The sequence below is a fragment of the Trichosurus vulpecula genome, chromosome 8 (assembly GCF_011100635.1).
Source record: "Trichosurus vulpecula isolate mTriVul1 chromosome 8, mTriVul1.pri, whole genome shotgun sequence".
In the NCBI taxonomy this organism is placed as follows: domain Eukaryota; kingdom Metazoa; phylum Chordata; class Mammalia; order Diprotodontia; family Phalangeridae; genus Trichosurus; species Trichosurus vulpecula.
This window is the reverse complement of record NC_050580.1, coordinates 113,117,546-113,140,417: the sequence shown is the minus strand read 5'-3', so window position 1 is coordinate 113,140,417 and position 22,872 is coordinate 113,117,546. Positions and strand designations below refer to the sequence as shown.

The 22,872-nt window shown below is 39.1% G+C and overlaps 1 protein-coding gene across 5 annotated transcripts in view; it reads left to right on the top strand.

Annotated features, from left to right (window-relative positions):
- BTRC (beta-transducin repeat containing E3 ubiquitin protein ligase) overlaps window positions 1-22,484 on the top strand; it is a 191,493-nt gene extending 169,009 nt beyond the window's left edge. For 3 of the 5 annotated variants that reach the window (XM_036734777.1, XM_036734775.1, XM_036734774.1), the window contains 4 exons: window positions 2,364-2,474; window positions 3,965-4,043; window positions 7,579-7,771; window positions 17,826-18,163. In XM_036734777.1, coding sequence (XP_036590672.1) covers window positions 2,364-2,474; window positions 3,965-4,043; window positions 7,579-7,740 — 352 coding nt within the window. In that variant the 3' untranslated portion in view covers window positions 7,741-7,771; window positions 17,826-18,163. Of the gene's footprint in view, window positions 1-2,363; window positions 2,475-3,964; window positions 4,044-7,578; window positions 7,772-17,825 lie in introns of all 5 variants that reach the window. The other 2 variants (XM_036734773.1, XM_036734776.1) reach the window with 2 other exon arrangements.
- The last annotated feature ends 388 nt before the right edge of the window (window positions 22,485-22,872 follow it).

Below are 22,872 nucleotides of genomic sequence, written 5' to 3'. Positions count from 1 at the left end.
TATATGCCATCTTAGAGTGGAGGGGAGGGTAGAAATGGGGAGAAAATTTGTAATTCAAACTCTTGTGGAAATCAATGCTGAAAACTAACAATATTAAATTAAATAATAATTTTTTTAAAAAAGGTTTTCTTTCTCTAAAATTACCTCTGCATGAGGTGAAAGTACCAACCAAAGCCAAACATGGTAGTCTATGTATACCTGTATCCCTGCTACTGGGGCAGAAGAGGATGGTGGATCACTTGAGCTCAGATGTTCTGGGCTACACTAGGTTAAGCCGTTAGGCTGCACTGAGTCAGGCACCAATATGGTGAGCCCAAAGTGAAGGGAACAGTAGGTTGTCTAAGGAGAAGTGAACCAGCTCAGGATGGAAACACAGCCAGTCAAAACTGCCATGCCAACAACAGTGGGAACAGGCCTATGAGAGGCTGTTGTACTTCCAACCTGGGAAAGTTAAGGACCAAAAGAAAAGTACAAACTAAGAAGCCAAAGGTTCCTTCTCTCTGTCTCTGCTTCAGAAAGATTTCTGTTCCCCCTGAAGAATTCATACAGAGAACATGTCATCCAAACACCACATACTTTACTGGCAGTTTCATTTTTCCCTCTGTTACTGAAGATATATGTGTTGGCAGTTATAAAGAATCCGAAGAGTTAAATATTCATTTGATGTTCTCACTTCATAAAGATGTTGTCATGGGGCAGCTAGGTGGCACAGAGAGTAGAGCACCAGCCCTGGAGCCAGGAGGACCTGAGTTCAAATCTGACCTCAGATACTTAACACACTTACTAGCTGTGTGGCCTTGGGCAAGTTACTTAACCCCAGTTGCCTTGCCTTCTGCCTCAAAAAAAAAATTCATAAAGATGTTGACACAAACATGACTGAGATTTTGGAAGATTCTTCTATTCCTTTCACTCCTGGAGTAAGATGTGAGATAAGAATGTCCCTTATTCAGCACCAAATATAATCATTCTAATAGAATTTTCTTACTTTACATATAATTTGATAAATTAAACTTAAAGCATACAGTAATTTAAATTAATTTTAGTACATATACACAAACATATGTATATATACATGTATGTATGTATTGCTAAGAAGTTCCTTTCTAAATTAAATGTAAAGGCTTTTCTTCTTATACTACACCATAAAGAAACAACAAAAAAAAAGTCAACCTCTATGTATAATTAAACCAAATTGTGTGGGATGTATGTTAGAGATACTTTGCAAGGAAGGGAAATGGTTGATCTACATTCTCATTGTTGTTTTCAGAGGGCACTACTTGCTGGACTGATTCATTCACTTTCCAGGCAACCTTATACACGTTTGACCAGTTTCTGCCTAAGAAAATCTAATTGTAAGGTTATATAGTATAGAGTGACTGAAAATATATGCTACACTTGAGCTAAGAATATCTTTCCTACCTCCTGTGGTCAGACCAAAAGGAAATATATTTTATTAACAGCTTTAAAAAATATTTGCGTTCATTGTTAGGAGTCAGTACTGTAAGGTTTAGTTTGAGGAAGGGGAGGGGAATGTTGTTTTTTAAGGGCAAGAAAATATCTATAATATTAGACTAGCCTTAAATTTTTTTGGCGGGGAGTTGCTTTTGGAACTACTGAATATCAAAATAGTTCACACACGTGTAGGAGGGGATTAATTTTACAATGAAATAAAGGTAAATCAAACTGTGCAGTGTTTTTGATATTGGATGATGACTGTGGGAAAAGTATTCTTGTTTCCTGATCATGAAAACAAACATTTGCTTTCCTAAAATGATCTTAAATTATAAAAGTCAGAGTGTTCTAAGTTATCACTCTTGTGTATTTTTAAAGCAGCAGAACTCATCTAGGTGTATTTTAATACCTATGTAAATATTAATTCCTTGGTAATAATAAGTCATTTAGTATTCAGAGATGATGGGTAGACACACATGAAATTACTGATTTCATTTGTGATTTTTTTAAGCTTCCAAGTGATTTGTAAATGTTTCCCATTCACCCTTTTTTTTATAAAGTAAGATTATGTATCAACTCTCTCCAAACTAGTTTTATATAAAATAAAAAAAATTAAAAAAATAAAATTTTCTAAAGTGCTTTACTTTAAAAAAAAATGAGATTGAACTAGCTGCACAGTAGTCTGCATCTTCATGGGCACTTCTCAGGTCATCATAACCAGATGTAAATAAGTTCTGAGCTATTCTGAATCAAAAGTTGTGCTATCATTACTATTAAAAAGATGATTTCCCTTGCCATTCAGTACTCTAATTTTTTTAAGCATTGTTTATGTTTATGGTAAGTGAATTTTTATGATTGTAATCCATGTTCTCTGAAATACACTTCCATTTCTTCCTTTACTCTTTTTTCAGGTTGTGGGACATAGAGTGTGGAGCATGTTTACGAGTGCTGGAGGGCCATGAGGAACTGGTGCGCTGTATTCGATTTGATAACAAGAGGATAGTCAGTGGGGCCTATGATGGGTGAGGTTTTCAACAAGATTCAGAAAATCTGCCTCCCTCTATCCCCCTACCTTAAGATATTGAAGGTAGAGTTACTCTCTTACTAGCAGTGGGTTGCTGCTTCCATTGTAGGGTATCTCTTTGGCTTAGAGGCTTTATCATAACAATTAGTCCCAAGCTTTGTGGGACCCTATGTCCAAAACTTGTTCTGTCTCCTAATTATTTTGGTTACTTAGCATGACCATGTATGTAATTTATAATGCAAACAAAAGCCTTAATAGCAAACGTAGAAAAGGCCTAGTAAGTAAAAGAGCCATTGTATGAATAAAAGTTAATGAAAAGAGCAGTCCTCTGTCAAACCTGAAACGCAGAAGGGGTCAGTAATTGTGAAATTTAGTTGATAGCCTTTGCATTTAGCCTTCTTCAGGTGGCTTCCAAAAGTACTACTCTGTTTTCATCCATTTTGACTTATTTGTCCAAATATTTCAGTAGTAACTATTTCACTAATATGCAGGTTTTTCACTCTGATTTCTCTAAGTTACAGTACCCACTCATGTCATATAGATAGATTGCTAGTTAAATACATTCAGTAAATATTTGATTAATTAGACTTCTAAAGGGACTCATTACTTCTATTTAAGTTGTCTGACTCAAAAAGGCTGTAACTTAGTCTTAAAGACATTTTTAAAAATATCCATAGAATAATTAGCAGCATTTCCTTAGATCTTCAGTTGCTTACACTGATAATATCCATTCATTTGCTAATGTAGTAGTTGCTTATCCCTCTATGTCAGTCATCACCATTACTCCCATGGGAAGTTGTTCATTAGTTTTGGGATGGTAAATTCCAGATGTTAAAATCTAAGGCTGTTTTCTCTTGTTGCACTACCTCCCATTGCCAACCACCATTCTTTTGATTTTATCTAGTACTTACCATGTGTATTCATTAGAGGTTTCCTTTACATAAAGAAGTATCTTATGACTGATTAATGAAATTGTTAGACTTTTTCATAGTTAAATCGGAGTTAGAGAGTATACAAATGTAAACTCCAGGGCTTTTAAGTGATCACCTGTTCCCCAGCACATATAATTACTGCTGTTCTATGAATCAGCCAGCAAAGAGAGAAACCAAAAGTAGAAGTTCCTGGGTTCTAATTAAGCTCTTGTTATCACCAGATACCTGATGTGTCAAATATCTCTTTTTAACCCTCTCCAGGTTTGGTGTAAGCTTTCCATCTGTCTGTGTCCTGTTTAGTGAAGCTCACCTGTTTCTCATTTTTATGTTAACCACATACTTTTCCCCCCTGTTAAGCTCTACCCAAGAGTGAATGCAAAAGCCATGTCTTGAGAACAAAAAGGTTTATATGTATTCCCACAAGCTAAATTTATCAAATAAGCTCTGTTCACTGTAAATGTTTGTTTATGTGAATTTCTGCTGTTGCTTTTCCCTGCTCCTTAAATTTTGCTTTTAACAAAAGATTTTTGTGGTTATTTCTTTTTTTGATCCATAGGAAAATTAAAGTATGGGATCTTGTAGCTGCTCTGGACCCCCGTGCTCCTGCAGGAACTCTCTGTCTGCGGACCCTTGTGGTAAGAGCTTCATTTGGGGTGAAGAATTAGGAAACAAGTTAGAAATGGAGATGTTCCTCTACTATGGAGCCTTGGGTTGGATTTGATAGCTGAACATCACAAAACCTAGGACCAAATGAGAAGGCAGCATATATATGACAATAAAATATTTTTATGTAGTGCCTCTCATCCAAAAGTGCATGAAGTGGAATGTGGCAGCTGTTTAACAGCTGCACAGCAACTAAACACAACAGTTTAATACAGGAAGTGAATAAGAATTCTGTATCCACTAGAAACTGCAGGGGGTACTTAGGGAAAGAGAATATAATTATCCACTTTGGAATGTGTCCAGTGTGTGAGGACCAGCACACCTGCTCCAACACAAAGTGCCAGGGGAATTGAAATGACCCCTTTCCCCAGGCCCCCTCATACACATGCACTGGTCACCCCTCCTTGGTTATACATCTTGTTCAAGAAATGGTGCCTCTGGCAACATGACTCGCTCCTCATTTGAGATTTTCAAACCCCTTGCTCCCCATTCATAGCATTGCATTTGGGGAGTTTTGAAAAGCACTAAGAAGGAAGAGCATCACCTTCCAAAATCACTAGCTTTCTGTTCTCTTGTTTGGCAGGTGCTTGTTTTGGGAAAATGTTAATGGCCTTAAGCTGAAAGCTTCTCCTCTTAGGCTAAGAACACTGAGCAGGAAGTGAAGACTCCTTTGTACTTTTGAGAACTTGGAAAAGCAAGAACCCAGAATGTGGCATTCTGAGTTCTGTCTGAATACTTTGTCTCAGAACCTGCCTTTTTTGTGGGTGCTTAAAGTCCATTCTCTCCCTATCAGCAGTGTCACCTACTTGCATGCATGTGCATTTTTCACTCATGCTTTGTAAATAGTTTTCAGGAAAACATGGGTTGAAGTCCTACCTCAGACTTGTTAGACATTTGTTAGATATGTGACCCCTGAGCAAGTCACTTCTCCTCTCTGTATCTTGGTTTCTTCATAAAATGAAGGGGTTAAACTCAATGGTCCCTGAGGCACCTTCTAACTCTAAAATCTGTGATCCTATGATTCTATTATCCGTGTGTTGTTTTGGCATCATTCAACAAAAACTTCCTTCTAAATTATTCCTGTGCTTTAGCACAGAAATAGAAATTAGAAATTTATTTCTGTCATTTCATTTTAATTGAGCTTAACCATGTAACTAACATCCAGCAATATCTTATTTTAGAAAAACAAAACAGGAGCCACACACACACACACACACATTTTAAAAAGTAACCAGATGGCTTTTCAAATAATTGTTCCTTAATAATATTCTATTATTGTAAGATTGTGTGTAGATACATCAAGGTTTACATTGGTCTATTTGTCCTCCATACATAATGTTCATGAAGCTGTGAACTCCTAGGAAAGCATAGTAATCCATTTGCTCTAACAAAAAACATACTTTGGATCTACATTTTTAAATTCATCACCTTCCTTAGAAAACAAAGGTCCACAGAAAAGATACTAACAAATAAGGCCTGTGTCCCATATTGCAATATACAGCTCTTCTGGACTGGACAGGTCAAAGAGAGGGAAAAGACAAGAGTATGTAGGTTGAAATGAGAAAATGTTCCCCCAGAAAGTGATATAGGTCATATCAGTGCAAAGAGGAGATACTTTAAAGCTTGCTTGTTAGAGATTCTTTTTTTGGGTGGCAGGGAGAGGGCAATTGGGGTTAAGTGACTTGCCCAAGGTCACACAGCTAGTAAATGTGTCAAGTGTCTGAGGTTGAATTCAGGTCCTCCTGACTCCAGTGCCGGTGCTCTGCTCACTGCACCACCTAGCTGTCCCAAGACTCTTTATAAATGTAGTCATGATATCCTAGGAAAGAAAGAAATTTGTGAAGACTTTCAGGACTGTAGCAACTACTAGAGTGCTAAGAGAATTCCTTTAGAAGTTAAAGTCTCATCCTTCCCTTTTGGAGCCCAAGACACCATCTTGTCCTTTTTCTTGGCCATAACTTAAAATCCATTTGGGTTACAGTACATTAAATGAACAAAGTAAATTAGTTATTTACTGGATTCCAGTTTGACTGAGCTCTCTAAGCATGAGAAATTGTGGATTGGTAGTAACATGTGTGAACTTCAAATAGTTCTTTCTTCCTCACTCAAACCACAAAGAGGGAAGGAAAGAGAGGAAAACTATGAAAACAGGTATCCAGATACTGTCTGGGGATTTACTGTTCTTATCTCAGATTCAAGAAATGCCCTGTGACAGGGTAGCTTCCCTGGCCTGTTAAAATGCAGGTATTGAAGGAATCTGTCAGTGGTGACTTTAAAGGCACTGAACAAAACTGACATTCTGATAAACTTTATTGTCATTTTTAAGAACAACAACATTAGTGTCCACTGAAAAGGCAGTAGGAGGAGCAAACTGGACACAAAAAATTTGCTTTTTAAATATGCCAGGCCCTAGCAGCAATGATGGAGTGGAACAGAGCATGGTTTTCAGAATTGTCAAGAGCTCTAGCTAAAGGGCAACCTTCAATCCATTCACCCCTCCTTCTTTGTTTCACATAGCCTCCAGAATCAAGCCCAGCTCATGCTGAAGATAGGAAACCTCCTACTGTTTGTGTTCAATTTTCAAACAGTAGGAGCAAGTCCACAGATAACAAATGCTCTCTGCAGGCCAGTTCCCTTTTATGTTTTTCCCTCCCCGAACAGAAAAGGCACTCCACAAGCTTATAGCAACTTCTGAAGCTGAAATGGAATAGTATAGTTTTGCGTGTGAGTCTTTTTTTTTTTTGTCTCTCCTTTTTGATAGTGGAAGTCTTGACTACTACCCCCAGCCAAGAACAACAAGGGGAAAAATGCTCTTGGTACTTAGTTTCACTAGCATTCAGTGTTTAGGTAGTGCTTCCTACGTGAACTATGGGAGAGAAGAAGCAAGTCTGTAGAAGTGCTGAGCTCTATTTCAGTTCACATGTGGTATTTAAATTTATAGTTGAATAAAGCTATAGTAAACTTATACATAGGAAGGAAGGAAAGAAAAAAAGAGGCATTAGAAGGGCATGTACTGTATTTTATCTAAATTTTATATTTCCCATAGTAACTAAAATCCAGTGTTCTCCACTCAGTAGATGCTTAGTAAATGTTTATTAAGTTGAAAATGGGTAAGAGAGAATAATATAATGCTTTTACTATTTGAATTCTAGAATATCATTATAATCTAGGCTTATTGTTGCCAGATCTTCATACTATTTTCACCTGCCTTGAATCCCAATTAAATCCTGTTTTGTGCGTGTCCTTAGAACTGCTAGTGAAGAATCATTCTTGGCAGCTGACTTTGGACATGCTGTAGCATTTTCATACTGCATTTCTGTCCCATTAGTCTGGACCAGTTCAGGCATTTTTCCATTTCTTGGTTATTCTTCATTGCTATTTGTCCAAAAGGGATCAAGGAGCATCTTGTTGAAAAAATAGAGAAGCCTACTGCCTGGATCCCTGAAGAAATTCTAATATGGTAGGCTACAAAACAATGTAGACTTTTTTTTTTTTCTGCCTGTTTAGGAGCATTCAGGAAGAGTTTTCCGACTCCAGTTTGATGAATTCCAGATCGTCAGTAGTTCACATGATGACACAATCCTCATCTGGGACTTCCTTAATGACCCAGCTGCCCCAGCTGAGCCACCTCGATCCCCTTCTCGCACATACACCTATGTCTCGAGATAAATAATCATACATTGACCTCACACTTGCACAGGTAGGAAAAATGGTTGTGTATCTAGTTCTGCATATGAGTGTTAGAAGATGGGGAAGCACAGGCAAAGCACAACTTTTTCCTGAGTAACAGAAAGATTTGGGGCTGCCTTATCCAATATTACCTTTGGTTGATGTAGTTTTTGTTCCTGATGATTCTGGAAAAATTATTCTTTTCCCCAAAACAAGTCTGTTTTGTTTTGTATCCTGAATAGGGTTTGGGATACATTCTGCCATCTTTAAACCAATGATATCTCCCCTTTTACTACATTTAAAATGGAAGCCCCGCTTTGGCGTGGAGTAAGTAAACTTGTAATGATTTCCAGATGACTAGAGTGAGAAGTTTATGGCTGTGGTGACATCTAAATAATGTCTTGAGGAACAGTGAAAAATGTGGAGGAAAATGGTAAAGGTAATGGGATAAGGATCCTTTCACTTTTACACCACTAATTTTGATCTACTCCATATTGTAAATTGGTAACTATTACCTTTACGCTGACCAAATGATTTGGAAGACTTGGGGGAATGTGTTGGTTTCAGAGTAAGTAGAACTGGGTAATGTCTGATTGAAGTTCCACTACTAATGAACTTTGTCACCTTGAGAATCTTTTTAACATCTTTGGGCTTCAAGATCTTTTTTTTTTTTAATTTAGTATTTTATTTTACCCCAGTTACATGTAAAAACAATTTTAACATTAATTTTTAAACTTTGAGTTCCAAATTCTCTTCCTTCCTCCCTCCCCACCCCACCCCCATTGAGAAGGTAAGCAATTTGATATAGGCTATACATGAGTAGTTATGCAAAACACTTACATAGTAGTCATGTTGTGAAAGACTAGCGTATTTCCCTATGTATTTCCCTCCATCCTATCCCCCACCCATTTATTCTGTTCTCTCTCTTCTTTCACCCTGTCCCTCCTCAAAAGAGTTTTGCTTCTGACTACACCCTCCCCCAGTCTGCCTCCCTTCTATCACCCCTCCATCCCCTTTCCCCCCTACTTTCCTGTAGGGCAAGATAGATTTCTGTGCCCAATTGAGTGTGTAAATTACACCTGCTTTGAGCCAATTCTTATGAGAGTAAGGTTCACGCAGTCCCCTTCACTTTCCCCCTCTTCCCCTCCACTGTAAAAGCTTTTTCTTGCCTCTTTTATGTGAGATGAGTTACCCCATTCTACTTCTCCCTTTCTCTTTTTTCCAGTACATCCCTCTCTCGCCCCTTAATTTTATTTTTTTGATATCCCTTCATATTCACACCTGTGCACTCTGTCTATATATACTCCTTCTGATTACTCTAATAATGGGAAGGGGCTTATGAGTTAGAATTATCATCTTTCCACGTAGGAATGTAAACAGTTTAACTTTAATAAATCTCTTATGATTTCTCTTTCTTGTTTACCTTTTCATATTTCTCTTGAGTCTTGTATTTGATAGTCAAATTTTCTATTTAGCTCTGTTCTTCTCTCAAGAATGCTTGAAATTCCTCTATCTCATTGAATGTCTATTTCTATCTTTCCTGGATTATACTCAGCTTTGCTAGGTGGGTGATTCTTGGTTGTAAGCCTAGCTCCTTTACCCTCATGAATGTCATATTCTAAGCTCTCTAATCCTTTAATACAGAACCTGCTAAATTTTGTATTATCCTGATTGTGGCTTCACAATACTTGAATTGTTTTTTTCTGGCTGCTTGCAATATTTTCTCCTTGACCTGGGAACTCTGGAATTTGGCTATAGTATTCCTGGCAGTTTTCATTTTAGGATCTCTTTCAGGAGATGATTGGCGGAGTCTTTCAATCGCTATTTTGCCTTCTGGTTCTAGAATATCAGAGCAGTTTTCCATAATAATTTCTTGAAAGATGATGTCTAAGTTCTTTTTTTGATCATGGCTTTCAGGTAGTCCAATAATTTTAAAATAATCTCTCCTGGATCGATTTTCCAGGTTAGTTGTTTTTCCACTGAGATATTTCACATTGTCTTCATTCTTTTGGTTTTGTTTTATGATTTCTTGATTTCTCATAAAGTCATTAGCTTCCATATGCTCCATTCTAATTTTTAAGGAATTATATTCTTCAGTGAACTTTTTGGACCTTCTTTTCCATTTGACCAGCTCTACTTTTTAAGGCATTCTTCTTCTCATTGGTTCTTTGGACCTCTTTTGCCATTTGGCCTCATCTGTTTTTTAAGGTATTATTTTCTTCAGTATTCCGTGTGTCTTCTTTAGCAAGTTGTTGGGTTGTTTTTCATTATTTTCTTACATCCCTCTCTATTTCTCTTCCCATTTTTTCCTGTACCTCTCTTACTTGACTTTCTAAATCCTTTTTGAGTTCTTCCATGGCCTGAGACCAATTCATATTTTTCTTGGAGGCTTTGGATGTAGGGGTATTGACTTTGTTTCCTTCTTGTTAGTGTATGTTTTGATCTTCCTTGTCACCAAAGTAAGTTTCTGTAGTCAGTATTTTTCCTTGTTGGCTCATTTTCCCCACCTATTACTTGACTTTTTAACTCTTTGTTAAGGTAGGACTCTGCTTCCAGAGTGGGGAGTGTACTGTCTAAAGCTTCAGGAATTTTGTGCAGCTGTTTTCAGAGATACTCCTAGGGACCTATAAGTTTTCAGTTCTTCCAGGGTGATATGATCTAAGGAGAGCTGTTTGCTCCTCTCCTGGCCTATGCTTTGGTCTGTGAATGACCATAAGCATTCTTTTCTGTCCTGAAACTGTGAGGAAGATCCTTCCTCCATTGCTGCTGCAACCTCTGCTATGCTAGCACTCCTCCTCGCCCTGGGACTCCTACCCAGGACTGTGACCAGGATCCAAGTATGGGCAAAGCAACAGAGTCCTGCCTCAGTGCTAGCAAAGAGACCCCTGTAATCTACTTCTGATAAGTTATTCAACCCCCTTACCAATCGTAGACTGAGATCTCTGGAAACAGCTGCTGCCGCTACTGATGCAGTCACTCCCAACACCTGCTCCTGGTTTCCTGGGTCTGGGGCTGTGCTGGCATGGTCCACACTAGACTGCATTCCACTGCCATCTAGGTCCAGCAGAACTTTCCTGCTAATCTTCTAAGTTGTCTTTCTCATCTGTGGGCTGAGAGATCTGGAAACCACCACTACTGCTGGTGATTCCGTCACCCTCTACAAAACTATATCTTACTGGGCTCTAAAAAGAAAATAAAATTTTGAATTTGAATTACCTTGGAAACTAAAAGACCCATGCTTTGCCTCTTTTTTGTATTGCTTAGTTTAAATCTGGTCATGACACATTATGACAACAGGAACCCTTTTAACCAAGTATATGTCACATGTCATAAAGACATAATTCCCTTGAAATTATAACATGTATAGTCTAGCCATGTTTATTGGGTTCCCATGATTCAAGATCTCACTTTATCAATAGGTTCTCAGGCTCATTACTCTCTCCCCTAATCCACCTGCAAATCAGGGCCAGGCCTTATTACCTTGAAATTGTCTGTTTGGAGAGAGTTAAGGAAGACCCATCATCAATCATTTCCAGCCTCTCTTGGGCATGAAGAGGTCACAAGATATCCAGGTTCTCAAGATTACTTCTCTAATCCAGATGAGTTCATTCAAATATTTGAGATTGTCCTGCATCTAGAAGTACTACCTTCTGAATAAATTATAAAATGCCATATAACTCACCAGTCCCTTCAGTTATCCACAAGTGCCCTCAACCTTCTTAACTCCCGTAAGCTGGCACTCTGCCTCATTGACATACAAGGAAGGTCACATCCACAATTGTTTTCTACAGCCATCAAAAACTCCAAAATTCTTTTATCACATTATAATCCGTCATCTCATCACCCCTTATTCCTCTCCTTCCTAAACCTATTCTCCATCCTTTTCAAGACCTCTGACTTCTCCACATCTGAGTACTCTTCTCAGGCCATCATCCTTCATCTAACCTTACTTCTCTTGCTTCATAAATTCAGCCTTATACTTCAGAGGTGTCAAAGCAGCCAGCTAGAGCAGAGGAATGAGATTAAAATGTCACTGAGAAATGTTTAACAGAATAAATAAAAGACAGTAAAACATAGATGAGGTTAATTTTTGGTTTTCTAAGTATGCAGTTTGCAGGGATTCCTTTCTATTTGTTTGATGCTACTATTGTAGTTAACCACTTCAGTTCCATACTCTCCTCTGCTTCTTAATCTCTTGCCTTCCTGTCCTATCATTACCCACACCTTGCTATACCCCAACCCTGGATTACTCAGATCATATGCCCTTTTCACTCCTCCTGGTGCTCCTGGAGCTGGAGGAAGTCATACAGCCAAACCAAGGCCACTACAAATTTGTCATCTAATATCACCTCGTCCCTCGCTACAAGACAGTCATTTTGCTTCTCTCTTTTGCACTCCCCACAGAGACTGTTCTAAACCTTTGCTTCTCTCCTCAAGCCTCCCACACCCTGCCCTCTTCCCTCCCTCAAAGCTGAAGGACCCTGACTTATGCCTTACTAAGAAAATAGATTATTCACCATTAACCGTCTTCCCTCCTTCCTTCTCTACATTTAAAAACCCCTTTATAGTATCTCTCATTCTTTCCACCTTTACTCTTTCCTCTGCTGAAGAGGAGACCCTTTTCTCCAAAGTGACCCTCTCTACATGTATCCTTGATCCCACCTTTTCTATCATATCCACTCCACAATCATTCCCTCTCTCTAATCTTCAGTGTCTCCCTATATACTAGTTTTCCTTCATACAAACATACTCAAGTCTTCCCCATCTTGAAAAGACCATCACTAGACTCTACCATCTCCCCAAGCTATCTTCTTATATCTCTCCTCCCTTTCACAACCAAACTCCTAGAAAAAGTGGCCTACTCTGTTGTCTTTACTTCCCCTCAAATCACAAATTTCTCAACCCTTTGCAATTTGGCTTCTAAAATAAGAATATTTTTTGACAAGGTCAATATGGGGATTTGTTGTGCTTCACTATGCATCTTTACTATTTTGTTGTCATTATATTAATTGTCCTACTGGTTCCTTTCACTTTGCTTAGCATCAGTTGATACAAGTCTTCTCCAGTTTTTCTGAAACTCTCCCCTTCATCATTTATTACAGCACAATAAGTATTTCCTCATTCGTATACCATAACTTGTTCAGTCATCCTCAACTTGATGGACATTCCCTCAGTTTCTAATCTGTTGTCCCCTTAAAAAAAAGAGCTATATTTTTATACATTCTTAATTAGGGTTTGTTTTACTTAGGACTACTCCCTCCCTTAATTTGCCCTCCCTCTGATTCCTCCTTCTTTCTTCCCTCTTGCCCTTCTATTTTTCAGTTGAGTGAAAAAATTTTTGTACTTAGCTCTCTCTATGTGTATGTGCGTGTTTATGTTCTTGACCAGTTTATATGAGAGTGAGAATCATTATCAGCCGTTCCCACTGACACCCTCTTCATTTGTATACTTGTACACTGATTATACACTCTGATAATACAAGATAATTTTCCTTAACCTTTTTTTATCCCCCACGCTGCCCACACCTCCAACTTCCCCTACCCTAAGTATTCTTCTTCCTCTCACCTTATCTAATTAGACTTCCTCTAACCTCTAATGATAATAGAGTTCAGAGGGGACAAATGAATCATCTCCCCATATTTGAATGTGAACAGTTTATCTGTATGAATCTCTTACAGTTGTTCATTCATGTTTACCATTTTTATGTATCTCTTAACTTCTCTGTTTGAATTTCAAAGTTTCTACTCAGCTCTGTTTTTTTCATCAGTATTGCTTGGAGGTCTTCTATTTCATTAAAGATCCATTTTTTTTCACTCTAGCATTATACTCAGATTTGCGGGGTAAGTTATGCTTGGTTGTAAGCCTATATCCTTTGCTTTCTGGAATATTGTATTCTGAGCTCTCCACTCTTTTATGGTGGTAGCTGTTTAAAATCACATGTGACCCTGACTGTGGCTCCTCCACATTTGAGTTCTTTACTTCCAGCTGCGGTAGTATTTTTGATTTGATTTGGAATTTCCAGATTTGAGCTATAATGTTCTTGTTTGATGGTTTCTTTCAGGGGGTCTCTGGTAGATTCCTTTTGTTTACACTTTGCCCCTCTGTCAGGAGTTTATTGCTTGGGCAAGATTTTATAACTCTTATGCCAAGTTGCTAATTACCTTTCCATTTTCTCCCATGACCCTCATTTCTTTTCTAGTTTTTTTTTCTTCTAGTGCTTTCATTTCATTTATAAAAACACATAACTTTTTATTTTAATTCTTGCTTCATCTCTCTGCCATTCTAGTTGAATTTGTGCCCAAGTTGTGTTTTCCTTTGAGGCTTTGCTTATAGATATTCTGGAGTTATTCCATTTGGGTTTGTATCTTGAGCATCTGTCACCATGATAAGTTTTGGGGTTTTTTTTGATAATAGAGTTCTTTTTGTTTGCTCATTCTTTCAGCCTACTTCCTGACATCAAACTTTGTTAGGACCAGGCCCTACACACTTCTGGAGGGAAGGGCTACTCCTGTTACTGCTTTCTGGAGGTATTGAATATTGTGTTATTCCAGCATCTTAAGAACAGCTCAGGTTAGGGACCTTTAAGTTTTCAGTGCTCCCAAAAGTGGTCTGTTCCAGGGCACAGGCTGATGGCTGCCTCCTGGTATGAGCTCTGTAAGTTCCTGACTGGGGTTCGCATCTGAGCAAGAATAGACTAACCTGGTTCCTGCCCTTGTTATTCCTCTGCAGGCTTAAGACTGGAAGCTAGGACTGAGACTTCCACTCTGCTCTTGGGATCTGAGCTACATTGCAAATTGCCCCTTACCCTGAAATGCCACTGCTGGGAACAGGTCCCCTCTGCAGTCTGCCCATGTTCTGTCACAATAACCCAGTATAAGTCTAGGACCTCCTGCCCCGGTGACCAGTTCCTCCCTACCTGCTAGAGTATTCCACATGGCATCTCCTGGCCAGACCCTGTCCCTGGTATTCCCAGCCTTCTCTGTCTCTTTATGCTGACCTCAGCTGGAAAAATAACTCACTGTGACTTTTTTCCTTCCTGTCAGGAGTCAGTCTAATACAGGAGGAATTTTGGGGAAGCTTGTTCTACTGCTTCCTGCTACACCACCTTCTTAGCTCTGCTTCCCCTTCTGTGCATTTTAAAAATATTTCAGTGGCCTTTTTTGGATGTCATCATTGCTCTTTGCTCTGCACCCCCACAATTGAAAATGGAGAGAAAGAAAGAAAGAAAGAAAGAAAGAAAGAAAGAAAGAAAGAAAGAAAGAAAGAAAGAAAGAAAGAGATCGTTTTTTAAAAAACATCTGAAGCACTCCTTCCTCCCTGGATTCTAGCCATTTGCTCTTCCTTTATTGTCCTCTTTTTTCATCCCTCCTTCAGGATGAGAAAGTTTGTTTGACTTGTGACTATTCCTTTCTCGTGTTATTCTCCCTCTTAATCACTTTCCCCATTCCCAGTGATCCTCCCGTTGCATTTGCTGTATTTCAGCACTAGATTTTGTATGTTTGTGTTCAACTCTCCTTTCTCCACTTCAGGGAAGTCTGAAGTTCCTCTGATGCCCATCCCCCTTCCTTCACTTGTGTAAACTCTGCTCACAAATCCCAATTATGAGGAATAGCATCTGCTCCATCTCCTTTTCCTTTTTTTGTACATTAGTATATTCCTTTTACCTTCCCTTCTCGGACACTCACAACAGAGCCCATCCACCTCCAGAGACCTCTGCTTTTCTTATGGAATTCACTCAGTTCTCTTTAAAGACATGAAGGTTCTGGAAAAACATACTTTTCTTCTCCCTCCAGTTAGAATATTAACGCTATGTAAAACTGTTTCCAATTGATCAGATAGGTTTGCCTTTCTGAATTTCTTTTGATTCACTTATTTCTCTCAGCTCTTGTCTTTTCATCGAGATTGCTTGGTATCCTCTTACCCTTTAAAGGTCCTCTTTTTCCCCTGTAAAATATAGTCAGTTATAAGTTTATACCTTTTGCCTTTTAGAGTATTGTATTTCAAGCTCTCATCTCATTTATAGTAGATGTTACTGTAACTGATTGTGGTTCCTTAGTACTTTATATCTTTCTTTCTGGTGGCTTACAGTAGCGTGTGAGCTCTGATTTCAGCTATGACATTTCTGGGACCTTTCTTTTTGTGATTACTTTCAGGAGGTGATGGGTTAATTATATATTTACTTTGCCCTCAGTTTTCAATAAATCAATCAATAAACATTTATGAAGCACCAGGTATTATGCTGAGCACAGGGTGTATATAGAAAGGGGCAAAAGACAGTCCCTGCCCTCAACATGCAAACAAATATATACAAAGTGAGCTTTCTACAGAATGAATAGGAAGTAATTAACAAAGAAAAGACACTAGAATTAAGAGGGGTTGGGGAAGGTTTCCTGTAAAAGGTAGACTTTTAGTTGGGAATTAAAGGAAACCCGGGAAGTCAGTAGGTGGAGCTGAAGAGGGAAAGCATTTCAGGCCTGGGGCACAGCTAGAGAGAATCCCGGAACCAAGAGATGAAGTGTCTTTTTCGTGGAACAACCCAGAAGCCAGTGCCTCTGGATCGGAGTGTGTGATGAGGAGTAAGGTATAAGAAGACTAGAAAGGTGGGAGGGGGCTATGTTATGAAAGGCTTTGAATAATGGAGCCAGATTGTAAGAGGTTAAGAATTGAGTTAAGAGGAAAGAAAGTGGAGGCCCCTGTTGTAGAATGCCTTTTTGAGGAGATTAGCTACAAAGGGCATAAGAGATAAAAGACAGTAATTAGCAGGCATGGAAGGATCAAGTGAGGGCTTTTTGAGAATGGGGCAGACATGGACGTGTTTGTAGGCAGTAGGAAATGAGCCAGTGATAGACAACATGACTGACATGCAAATGTTTTGCATGACTTCACATCTATAACCCATGTCAAACAGCTTGCCTTCTCCATGAAGGGGGAGAGGAGGGAGAGAATTTGGAACTCTAAGATTTTTTTTAAATGAATATTAAAATTTGTTTTTACATGTAGTTGAGGGAAAATGAAATATTAAATATATTTTTAAAAATTAAAAAAGAAAGAAAATAAGTGATAGAATGGGATGACAGAAGGGGCAGTCTCTTGGAGGAGATGGGATGGAATAAGATTGTTTAAACAGAGGTTTTAGCCTTGTTAAGGATCAAAGCCGCTTGATCATGAGATGGGGGTGAAGGAGAAGAGAGTGGCGAAGGCATTTGAGTGAGAGGAGATGAGGAAGAAAGGAGGGGAATAATGGTAGGTTTGAGGAGAGATGAGAAAGTTTGGAAAAAGCCACTGTGGAGAGTGGGATAGTGAGTTGATAAGGGAGTTTTAATAGGGTTGTCTAGTAGCAGCAAGGACCCAGTTGCGGTTTTGTGAGATAAATTTTAGTGGACCTAGTCAAAACAGTTGCATGATTTTTTCCACCTTTGTTCTGTAGCACATGTGTAGTCCCACAAAGGTGGTAAGTGGTAGGAGTGATCTAAGGCTGAACCTTGGCAGGAACTGACTTTGCTGACAATCCCCTTTTCCTATTGCCCTTGGGCTTATGTCTGACCCCTTGTGCAGTTTTGGAACTGGAGTAGTCACTTCCTATGGTTTCTTACTGGATTTGTTTTCCATTATTCAGTCTGGTGCAAACTTCAGAGTTTTACTCAAGTAAGTATATGGGAGTTGATACATCTGCCTCTCATCCAGGCAGACATCTTGGCTGGAAATCCTTGTATCAAATTTTGTATTGCCTAGTACAATACCTTATTATATGTGGTAGGTCCTAAATAAATTTTTAATGAATGAAAAGTTGATTGATTGACCAGGATTAGCTGTTACTGTTACTTAGTGCTTTATACTAGACTAGACACAGTCCTGAGTTTCACTAGATGGTTCAAACAGCAGCAGTATTATCAAGTGCCAGACTTTTTATATATCCTTAAAAAATAGTCTTTCTTACCTGTGGTTATAGCTGCTCAGTTGGGGTATGAGGTTAAGGAAGCTCTTGGGATCTCTACCCCAAGTAGAAGCAAAGTTGATGTTCATTAACTCTTATATTTGAAGAAGATGTTGGAAAACAGAACTAACTCTTTCCTTTCCTTTTACAGGACTCATTAAAGTTGCGGTATTTAATGTATCTGCCAATGCCAGGACAAGCAACAACAAAAACAACAACTATCCAGTTACCCAGGACTAGCTGAAAAGTGGGGCTTTCAGACTCATGTTTGAACAGAGTTGGCCTGCAGTCGACCCAGGATGGTCTGCTCAGCACAGCTGACTGCTAAAGTGCTGCTATCAGAAGATGTCTTTTATCTTTGGTGAATGATTGGAACTTTTAAACCTCCCCCCTTCCCTGTCCCTTCTTCCTTTCCCCACTGCACCTGTTTTCCCCCTCTTTGGTTGCAGGCACAGATGACCTATAAATATATTTAGTGTTTTGCCAGAATCTCTGTTGCTTTGCTGTTAAGCAGAAGAACTAGTGCCCCTGAGAGAGCTCCTCCTGAGGGACAGGAGGATGCTGCTTGGAGCTAGACAGCTTAGCAGCCTCTGCAGACTTTTGAGCTTTGGGAGCATCCAGCACCTGACTGAGAAACACCATTAATGAAGAAGAGGCAAAAGTTGCCTAATGCCTTCTGGGGCTGTCCCGAGTGAAAGGATGTGTGAATGTGTGTGTGGCATTTTTGTGGTTTATTACCACTGGCATATCTGGTACATTGATCCAGGATCTCTTGTTTCCTCCTTTCTCTCTCTTTCTCTCTTCCCTCTTCCCAGTTCTCTAACCACTTAGAAAGAAGATATATGAATGTCTTCAGCATGCTTGAGGTAGATCAACCAGAAGATACCACACTCAAAAGGGTTAAAAAATTGTTCAGATAAAGTGTCCAAGCCAAGATTTTGCTTCAGGTTATCCCAGTAGGTGAGTCTGTAGTGGATACTGAGCCTGTAAAAGTGGTACATAGGAACTAGCACTCCTCACCTCTTCCCCCACCAAAAAACAGGACTATGCCAGCCCCCATCTTTGTCTGCCTTTTTTTTTTCCTGGACACAGCAGTCTCCCTGATTCCATGTAGAGCATTGGAAGGAGGAACTGATTACATTTCCTCTCATTAACAATTAGATGTGTAATAAAAGCAATTGTACTTCATCTTAAATCCCTCAGACTACAAAAAAGGTTTAGAGTGACCAGGGCCAATCCCTTGGGTGTATTCAGCATAACAGCTTACTTCTGCTCATATCAGGATGCTGAGCATTCAAGTGGTAACATCTTTCCTGCAATTGTGAACCAAATAGTTGAAGAAATAGTCAAGAGCGAAAAGATGATCAAGATTGCTTTGGGGCTAGTAAATACCATCTCCCCCCAAATAAAATCTAATCACTTTAACTTTGTATTGCAGAATCTGCCTGCGTTCTTTTCTAAACCATGTACTTAGGGTTGAGCTGCCATCAAAGAAGAATCAGGCTGAAATTTGGGAAACAAATTTCACCTAATTGAGGAGGAGATTGGGATTGTATTAGCCATTCTTCCCCTCTCTTCCTTTCCTTTCCCTTCCCACCCCTAACCCACACAGATTTCTCAGGCATTTAGTTGGTAATGTAAATGAATGACCATCATTAAATAGTTGTCTAGAAAGCATCCATGTTGGATCAGACATGTGACCATGACTCATGTGACCCTCCACAGTGTTAGTGAGGACACTGGGAATCACAGAAGTTTACTCTACATGTTCCCAGACCCCATAACATGGAATATGTAAACTTGCATTAACCATCAAACTGGGCTCAGAGCAAGTAGGATAACCAAGGCCCTACCATCATGTATGTCCCTCCTCAAGTTTCTCATGGAAGCTGAGCAGGCAAATCTATCATTTCCCTTTTTAGTTACAGCTGGCCAAACAAAACAACTTCTCAGGCAACACTGATAGCCTGAAAGTCAGACAGAACCAGGAGGCTATTCCAGGACTCTTAGAACCAGGCATCAGTCAAACAGGAGGGCATCTAACATGTCTTCTTCTGGAGGTGTGTCCAAAATGTGGCCTGAACAGACTCTGGTGGTTGAGTATTAATAGAAGAATTGGATACACGTATATATGCTTTTCCCTTCCTCAGTATATCAGCACACTTAATATTTGTATTCCAGGTCATATGAAGAAAAATAATTTTCTAGCACAGTGACTAACCCCCTCACAAATGCTGCAAAGGTTGATTTCCTAGTCAGTCATTATTAGGATCCCTTGTTGGGGTGTCTGCTAATGACTTTTCACTTAATTGGTCTTTATTCTTGAATTAAGGATTTTGCTGCAGGTGAAAGAGAGGTGTCAGCTCCAAAATGCATACATTTCAAACACTGAAATAAATGGACATGGACTTGTAGCTATTGCAAAACTAGCATACAATAGCCATAACTTTCCTAGCCTTCTGCTCTATGCTGCTCTTTAATACAGGGGAGATAATGGGTCATAATTGGTACTGGAGATATGACTCTAACCCCAGGTCCTTTTGAAACTATGCTGTTTTCAAGACTTATTTCAAAGTCTATTTGGTGTACACCATAAAGAAGCTTCTAGCTTTTAATGAGATTGAGCATGGATTTGGCAACTTCAGAGCTGTTAGCTCAGAGGAGTACCTTCCATGAGCCGTCCTCTCTGCTGATGATGAAAAAGGGAATGAAGTTAAGTGGCCTGAAAAACTTGAATCTCACATTTCTGAGCTTTGGGGGTCATTTACCAGTGCATTGTAGAAGAAATAATCAGGTAAGTAGAAGTTCATTTCCAGGGAAGGTAAACCCCACTTACCATCTCTGCATGATTTCAACAGGAATTGATTTTCACTAATCCCCAACTGGGCTAGAATAAACATAGGGTCTGACCTTTTTAAAAAGAAAAGAGAAAAAAGAACAAAGAAAGTCTCTTAACCTGTTAAAAGGAATGATGGGAAAGTAGCTGAAGTAGAATGAAATACCTCCATTGCAGATGTCTTCTCATATATATGTAGGACTCTGGTATTACTTGCTAAAATTAAAGATTTTGGAAAATTCCATCAGCTAAATATGGGATGAGACTAATTGAAGGGAAGTGTGTGTGCGTGTGCAAGTGTGCATGCACACATTCTCTTAACACCCTGAACTACCAAATGTGCATATTTTCAATGCTAGAAGAACTTTGTATTTTCAAGTATGCAATTTAAAAATGAATATGAAGGAATTGTGAAAGGGAAATCTTATTATGCAGCTGTCTCTTGGCAAAGTTCTTTTAGCTAAATCCTAATATTCTGAGAGACTCTGAACTGAAACAATGGCATATATTAATGTCTGTGATTGTCATAAATGTGAAAACCTTTAACCTCTTACTGAAGAGAGGCTGTGGCTACTCTATGTTGGTCCCCTGCTTGTGTCAAAACAAATTTCATCTTTTGATTTGGTACAATCAGAAACTGAAGATGAAAGAAATACATTTCTCTCTCTCATTTCTCATTGGTCTGAATACCTGTAGTTGATTTAACACATTTCTTAAGTGAGGAAGAAATTTTTCAGGGGGAGAAATTGGTAAGAGTTTAAATGATTTTTTTTTCTGGGATTATATTGGACATATTAGAGATTAACCCTTATAGAACTTGATTTCATATGAGAAATCCCCATTGCCTCAAGTGAGAGTGATCCCACACCCAAATCATGTGGCCTTGGTGAGCTAATCTACAGATCTGAATCTATGGCAGCCAAGTTGCTTGCAAATGGAAAGGAGAATTCCCTCTGTTGCAAGCCACACTCTAGTCTTTATCTCCTGATCAAGTTTAGTTTTACTCCCTAACTTTTCTCCCCACATATTGGAGTTATGTAAACAAGCTTACTGGGATCTGAGAAAATGACTTTCTCCCTTTCTCTCTGTCCCTTCCTGTTCACACATCAGATATATCTCCTTCCCCGTTTGACAAAGGATGTCATTGTTACAGAGATGTCAAGTTTCATCGTTGCAGGCTTCACTCACCATAAATGAATCCATCCTCTCTTCCTGTTGCCAGTTTCACTATATGTATCATAAGATGTGAAGATCTTAGGGAGCATGAGCTGAGTATTGCACTCCTTCACACCTTTGCTCATTGCTCATAACCAGAATTTTGGGTGCTAAGGAGAGAAAGTGGTAAATCCGTGAGTGTGGCTATCTGATTTCCAAGTGAGTTTCTGGAACCTCACTGTTGGAAGTTTAGCTCATGTGACCTGAGACTTCCCAGAAAGAAGACAACTGAAAATTGTTTTCTGACCAATGCAGTTGGCCACTCAGCTACTTTGAGTAATAGGGCTTTTCTCTCTGACTATGAATGTCATTTTAATATTTTGATCCACTCCCCCCACCCCACCCCACCCTTACACCTGGCAACTCTTGGCACCGAAGGAACCTATAGTTTGCTAGGGTGTGGGCTTGTGCAATCACCTTGAGAAAAATACTACCTTCTTTAATGCTTTCCCAGATTGGTAAGAAAGTGAGTCCAACCTAAGCAGTGGTTGAAAGGGGGTGTTCAGACAGACTGGAACTGTGAGGATGGGGCTAGGAGTATAGAGATGTGAGGTTTCCTAGGAGACTTTGGTTTTGTTTAGCTTTTTGTTCTCTAGACTCAAGTAACAAGCGCTTTGACTTTTGTGATTATGTTATGGTGATGTATAGTTAACGTACTAATATATTCAAGAGCTAGGATCATGGTAATAGAGTGTGTTTTTTTAACTGTTCCAAAAAAGTAACTTAAATTACAAATATAAGATTAAATTGTCAATTTGCCAAGTGTCTTGTCTCTTTACCCAGCCATAGGAAGGAGAATAAAATTGAAAAGCAGTACAAGTTATTAAATATAAACAATAAAATAATGAGGCATTCATATATGACAATAAAACCCTAAAGTGCTAGAGAACATTGAGCTAAGCCCTGAGAACAACCATGGTGGATATGGCCCTGGTTAAAAAGCTGCCCAGTTTGTGCTCTCACTTCTCTCTCTCTCTCTCTTTCTCTCTCTCTCTACCTCTCACTCTCTCTTTCCCTTTCCCTCCCTCCCTCTCACTCTCTTTCACACACACACACACACACACACATTTTCTCTGCAAGTTGGTCAGCTTACCAAGAGATTTGCAATTTGACTATACTGAGCCCTAACAGAGGCTACTTGAGGCAA